Source organism: Cucurbita maxima, unplaced genomic scaffold (genome assembly GCF_002738345.1).
Source record: "Cucurbita maxima cultivar Rimu unplaced genomic scaffold, Cmax_1.0 Cma_Scf00085, whole genome shotgun sequence".
Lineage (NCBI taxonomy): Eukaryota > Viridiplantae > Streptophyta > Magnoliopsida > Cucurbitales > Cucurbitaceae > Cucurbita > Cucurbita maxima.
The window spans coordinates 92,019-97,813 of NW_019272101.1; the positions used below are offsets into that span (position 1 = coordinate 92,019).

At 35.2% G+C, this 5,795-nt stretch overlaps 3 protein-coding genes across 6 annotated transcripts in view; 2 read left to right on the forward strand and 1 right to left on the reverse strand.

The window, feature by feature from the left end:
* Window positions 1–5,795, reverse strand: part of LOC111472770 (glycine-rich protein A3-like) — a 17,662-nt gene that overhangs the window by 6,590 nt on the left and 5,277 nt on the right. The gene's annotated exons all lie outside the window — the stretch shown is intronic.
* LOC111472766 (xylulose 5-phosphate/phosphate translocator, chloroplastic) lies at window positions 52–1,784 on the forward strand. The gene has a single exon (XM_023118417.1). The coding sequence runs from the start codon at window positions 222–224 to the stop codon at window positions 1,476–1,478; it is 1,257 nt and encodes a 418-aa protein (XP_022974185.1). The 5' UTR covers window positions 52–221; the 3' UTR covers window positions 1,479–1,784.
* Window positions 2,787–4,268, forward strand: LOC111472772 (B3 domain-containing protein Os04g0386900-like). Of its 3 annotated transcripts, none has more exons than XM_023118427.1 (3): window positions 2,787–2,977; window positions 3,069–3,250; window positions 3,674–4,268. In XM_023118427.1, the coding sequence occupies exons 2-3, from the start codon at window positions 3,116–3,118 to the stop codon at window positions 3,980–3,982; spliced, it is 444 nt and encodes a 147-aa protein (XP_022974195.1). In that variant the 5' UTR covers window positions 2,787–2,977; window positions 3,069–3,115; the 3' UTR covers window positions 3,983–4,268. The 3 variants fall into 3 exon arrangements, with proteins under 3 accessions (XP_022974195.1, XP_022974196.1, XP_022974197.1); XM_023118428.1 differs by having other exon boundaries at window positions 2,795–2,977; window positions 3,089–3,250; XM_023118429.1 differs by having other exon boundaries at window positions 2,795–2,977; window positions 3,116–3,250.

Here is a 5,795-nt window from a genome sequence, read left to right on the forward strand (position 1 = left end):
TTTTTTTTTTTTTTTTTTTTCTTTTTTTATCATTTTAATTAAAATGACCAATGAAGAACAAGATCCAAGATAGGTAAGTGCAGAAATGTTCGCCACCGCAGACGATAAAAAGATCGGCGACCAAAATAAACCATCTCTTCCCTTCTCCACAGTCCGCCATTGAAGCCCTCTCTCTTATTATCTCCGGATCTTCCTTTTTCCCCTTTTAAACCGCCATTAAAATGCTTTCTTCCCGCATTAATCTCCCACCAACCCCACTTTCCACCAACCCCACCTCCCCTTTTCCCCGCTTTTCCCCAAATCTCCTCCCATCCGTCCGATCTAAACCCTCCGATCGCCACCGATTCTCCACCTCTGCCGCCATTAATGGCGTCTCTTCAAAACCCACATCTCTAATTTTCCACCCAATCTCCAAATCGAGCCTATTCTGCAAAAATCCCGTGGACCGATTTAGGGTTTTCCCTTCAAAACCTAACCTCCATGTCCCCGCCGCTGCTGCCGCAGACGGCGGCGATACCACCGCTGATTCTGCCTCCAGCAACAAAACGCTTCAACTCGCCGTCGTGTTTGGGCTATGGTATTTCCAGAACATCGTATTCAATATCTACAACAAGAAGGTTCTCAACGTTTTCTCATTTCCATGGCTTCTCGCTTCGTTTCAGCTCTTTACTGGATCGATTTGGATGCTTGTTCTTTGGTCATTGAAGCTTCAACCATGCCCTAAAATTTCAAAGCCGTTCATAATGGCTCTCCTCGGCCCCGCTTTATTCCACACAATCGGCCATATCTCCGCCTGCGTTTCGTTCTCAAAAGTCGCTGTTTCTTTCACTCATGTCATTAAATCGGCTGAACCAGTCTTCTCCGTTCTGTTCTCTTCATTCCTCGGCGATTCATATCCAATCCAGGTCTGGCTCTCGATTCTCCCCATTGTTTTTGGCTGCTCTCTGGCCGCCATTACTGAAGCTTCCTTCAATTTCGAAGGTCTTTCAGGCGCCATGATCAGCAACGTAGGGTTTGTGTTAAGAAACATTTACTCAAAAAAGAGCTTGCAGAGCTTCAAGGAGGTTAATGGGTTGAATTTATATGGCTGCATTAGCATAATTTCTTTGTTGTATCTGTTTCCTGTGGCGATTTTCGTTGAAGGGTCGAAATGGGTTCAAGGATATCATCAAGCAATTTCCTCCATTGGTAATGCTTCAACGTTATATCTCTGGGTTTTGATTTCTGGAATCTTTTATCATCTTTATAATCAATCTTCTTATCAAGCTCTTGATGAAATTAGTCCATTGACATTCTCTGTTGGGAATACAATGAAAAGAGTGGTTGTGATTGTAGCTTCTGTGTTGGTGTTTAGAAACCCAATTAGGCCTTTGAATGCTATTGGTTCTGCTCTTGCCATTTTTGGGACTTTTCTGTACTCTCAGGCGACGTCGAAAAAGAGTGCTAAGAAGATTGAGGAAGGAGAAAAGAAGGATTGAAGAACATGAACATGAACATGAACATGAACAAGAAGAAGCCATTGTTGGGGTTGGATGGAGTGATGGAATTCATTTTTTATGCTCATTTTGCTCTGTTTTCTTTTGTGTTTAGTTCAGGAATGACTAATAAAATCTAGATTTTGTGAGTTTTAAGCTATGAAATTAAGTTGCAGCCATGGTTTTGTTGAGTTATGGATCGATCAATCTCTGTTCTGTTTCTCTTCTCTTTGAAAATTATGGGTTTCTGAAGGAACTTAGGCAATTTCAGAGTATTAATTGTCTTGATCAATGGAGTTTTGTCATTTTGAAGCTGTGGCTGATTGAATTTGAACTCATAAACCTTAGTCCAAACCAAAATTTAGCCATTATTGTTGTTCGAACTGATTGATTTGAGCCTTATTTACGTCTCATTTGTGGTATCATTTTTTGGGTGTGCAAATTGTATCGGTTTTCAGGTTTGTTTGAAACTTTGGCGGGAAGGACCCGATGAATCTAACCCAACGTTTGGATCGAGTTATCAATTTATTTGAGTTTAATTTGGTTGAGTTGATTCAAGACGGTAGAACTTGATGAATCTAACCCAATTTTCAAGTTGAGTTATCAACTTATTTGAGTTTAGTTCAGTTGAGTTGATTTAAGACCAAAGAACTTGATGAATCTAACCGAACTCCCAAGTTGAGTTATCAACTTATTTGAGTTCAGTTCATAGTTTAGTTCAGTTGAGTTGATTCAGGAACGAGGAACTTAAGGAATCTAACCTAACTTTCGAGTTGAGTTATCAACTTATTTGAGAACAAAGAAATTGGGTCGAGTGGGTTATAAGAACTTAACGAATCTAACTCAGCTTTTGAGTTGAGTTATCGGGTTGAGTCATTTAGAATCGAAAAACGTATGAATCTAACTCAACTTTTGAGTTGAGTTATTAACCTATCAAAATTGAACTGGGTTGAAAATTAGTTTGATTTATTCTCCCATATCTCTCAAAAATAAGATTTTTAGTATTTATAATTTAAATTTTCAAAATATATACGAAAATTATCGTGCAGATATTTTATATATTAATATTTTTTATTAAAAAAATTAAATCAATTATTCGAATCATAAGAATCATAATATTTAAAATAAAAATAATTTTGTAAAAAAAAGAATGCTTTACTCGAACTAAAATATGGGTCGGAAGAAATTAGTAAATAAAATTTAATATTTATAGAATTATTCTTATTATTATTTTCTTAAAAACTTTTTTTTTTTTTTTTTTTTTTTTTTTTTTTTTTTTTTTTTTTTTTTTTTTTTTTTTTTTTNTCATTTACGTCCCTATCTCAAGAATTAATGAACTGAAGAACGTACCACTGAGGGTTTCATTCTCCGCTTGCTCCGGTTTCTTACAGGTTACGAAACAAGAATCTTCCTCTTAACCTTCTCTTCCGCATTTTCGTTTCCGATCAACGAATACTGACCGGAAGAAAACCAGAAAAAGTGCGGGAAATCGCCAAGTAAATGTGAGTGTTGATTGCATTGCGTCTTCTAATCTGTTAGTTTTTTTTTCGATCATCTAATCATGAATTTTATCCGATTCTCCCCTTTCCGCTGTCACATTTGGATTTTGCAAGTGATTTGTACTGAAAAGAGGTCTCCAGATGCAATCGCAGGAGAAACCTCCGACAGAGCCTACAGAAATGCAGCCGCAAAATAGTAGAATTTTGCCGCTCTCTGGCAAACCCTACCATGGCGTGATTCTTTCTAAGTCGCATGTCGCTCCCATATGTAATATGGTAAGTTCTCGCTCTCATGGAAATCACTCAGAAATTTTAGAACAGTTATAGTTATAAACAGAATTGGATTGTGTGTGCTTGCATTGTAAAAACCACTAGATTTTACGGCCAATCCAGGAAGTATTTGGCTGGTTTGATCAGCAATAGTTTTGGTATCTTTTTGACTTGCAAGATTAGCCAGTGTGAAAACTATTAGAGAACCAGTTCATAATAAAAGTTCTGTAAAAATAAGTGTTCGTTTAGTATTTGATTTTTTTTAGAAGAATTAACTGAAAGATTACTTTTAGAATCATTCAATCTCATGATTATTAGGACTTGACAGTACCAAATTCTTGGCTACTGCCAGAGGCTCAAATTAGCCTATTTTTCAGCATATATATGAATCAGCTTTATTGTAAGGGACTATCATATCTTCATTTGTAGTTCTTGCCAGCCAAATTTCATTCTGTTTTACCTGCTATTATGATCCCTGCGGTTCTTTACTGTGAGGGAAAGAAATGGAAGATCGATTATTATGGGAACCGACGCGGTAAAGCTCTTGACACAAAACAATGGAGAAAATTTGTTAATGATAATCATCTCAAGTGTGGAGATGCTTGCGTATTTGAGCTAATAGAATGCAGCAGCAGCGTACTCAAGTTCAGAGTTCAAATTCTCAGAGGCGACATCCCTTTTGAGCTGCACGAAAAGTTCAGCGGGGAATCTAGAAACACTCCTATACTTATTGACTAGCTAGCCCCTTCTGTGGTCTCTTAGTGTTCAATAGTTCGGACTTGTCGATAGCATATATGGTTTGGAATCGGACGACCTGTTTGATAACCATAAGTGGATATGTATGTTTATCACTAATGCCTATGTCTTAGTCAGGTACTTTATTAGGGAGAAGGAACTGGTTCATTAAGGAGAGATTAGCACTTTCAAATTCACTGAAGTTTGAATATTACATTGTCGTTCGTGGTATCTTTGTTAGGGTAAAAACCGAAGACGTTTTCGAAATTTCATGGGTTTTTTTTTTTCATTTTAGATCCATTCTCTTTCTAAAGGAAATCATTCAGTCCGTGTTTTAGAAAGCAGGGGGAAACCATTTAAAGAACATCCGTTTGCTGTGTCTGCAGGCCTGCAACTTCATTGCATATGCATGAGAATACTAGACATCATGGCATGCATGAAAGCATAAAATTGACTCATTATATTTCAGCATTGTATTTTCTTATTAGTGTGAATGTTCTTGGTTTAAGAAGATCTTCATTGAACAGGATCTGCGTCATTGAGTTCTAAAGACGCTCCCGTGGTAAGAATTTCACTACGATATCTGAATGTCGTTAGCTAGATTACTGAACCTTTCATAAGCTTTGGATACCTGCTTTTAGGTTCCATATTTAGTCATCCTAAAGATGCAAGGAAGTGATATCAATCAAAAACTAATTCCAGGTGTGGATTAGAACAGGACCTATTCGAATCTGTTCTGTAAGTTGTACAAATCTTCGAGTTCTAAGGAAAAACTTTTAACCCTCTTGAACTCGACCTCTGAATGTTTTGCTAGATACAGTAGTTCAACCTAGATGGCTCGGTTATGCCAATTTCGACTGGGTATATTGGAAAAGTTTCTCGTTATGTGAATGTGCCCGACCTTCGTTCCTCCATCGTTTTTATAAGAAACAATTTCATTGAGGAATGGAATTACGTGAGAGGGGGACTCCCATATCTTCATCCGATGGTTGAAATCTCGAAATCTCGAAATCTCAAAATCTCAATCTATTTCCCTCGTATTCCTTACATAGATTTTCAAATACTAATTAAGCTAATTGCATTGCTTGTCGCTATGAATATGAAATAAAGAACGATTATAAAGCAATTGTACATATTTGGGAGATTTTGAAACGATCAATATCACTTTTGTCAAATTTAATATATAACTTTGTTGTGTAGCAATACAAATTTCTTCGTTTCGTTAGGTTAAGTTAGAAGATTTTTTTAGATCAAATACAACTTTTAAATTTTGTCAACACAATGATTAAATAATAAACCTAATTTAGCACAACCATAGTATGAATTTGGTCAGGTAGATTGTTCTAGATTGTTAGGGTCATCTATTTTTTATTTTAATAAAAGTAAAAGGTATGTTTTACTAATTAAAATTTGCTAATTAATTTCAATATTATATCTTGAAAAATTATTTTTAAAAGTTGCTAAAATAATAAATAATCAAAAAATTAATTATAAAATTAAACAAAACAAAAATAAATAATATAATTATTTATGTTTTAAAATTGATTGGGTTCAATCAAATCTAATTTTATGAAAACTTATAAACTAACTCAATCATAAAAGTTTTAATTTATTTGAATTTAACCTAATTCAAATAAATTCATAGTATATTTTGAATTTTCTAATCACTTTTATACTTCTTTTTCAAGGCATATATGAAATAATAATCATTACCTTGTCCATTCACATGGCAGATGAGTAGATTTTACTGAAGTTAGCCAAACAGTCAAAGGAACTGGTGTATGAAGTAGTTTTTTTTTTTTTTTTTTTTTTTTGG

Coding starts and splice junctions, on each gene's coding strand:
- LOC111472766 (XM_023118417.1), top strand. CDS start 222: ATGCTTTCTTCCCGCATTAATCTCCCACCAACCCCACTTTCCACCAAC.
- LOC111472772 (XM_023118427.1), top strand. CDS start 3,116: ATGCAATCGCAGGAGAAACCTCCGACAGAGCCTACAGAAATGCAGCCG. Junction 3,251..3,673: donor TCGCTCCCATATGTAATATG/GTAAGTTCTCGC, acceptor CTTCATTTGTAG/TTCTTGCCAGCCAAATTTCA.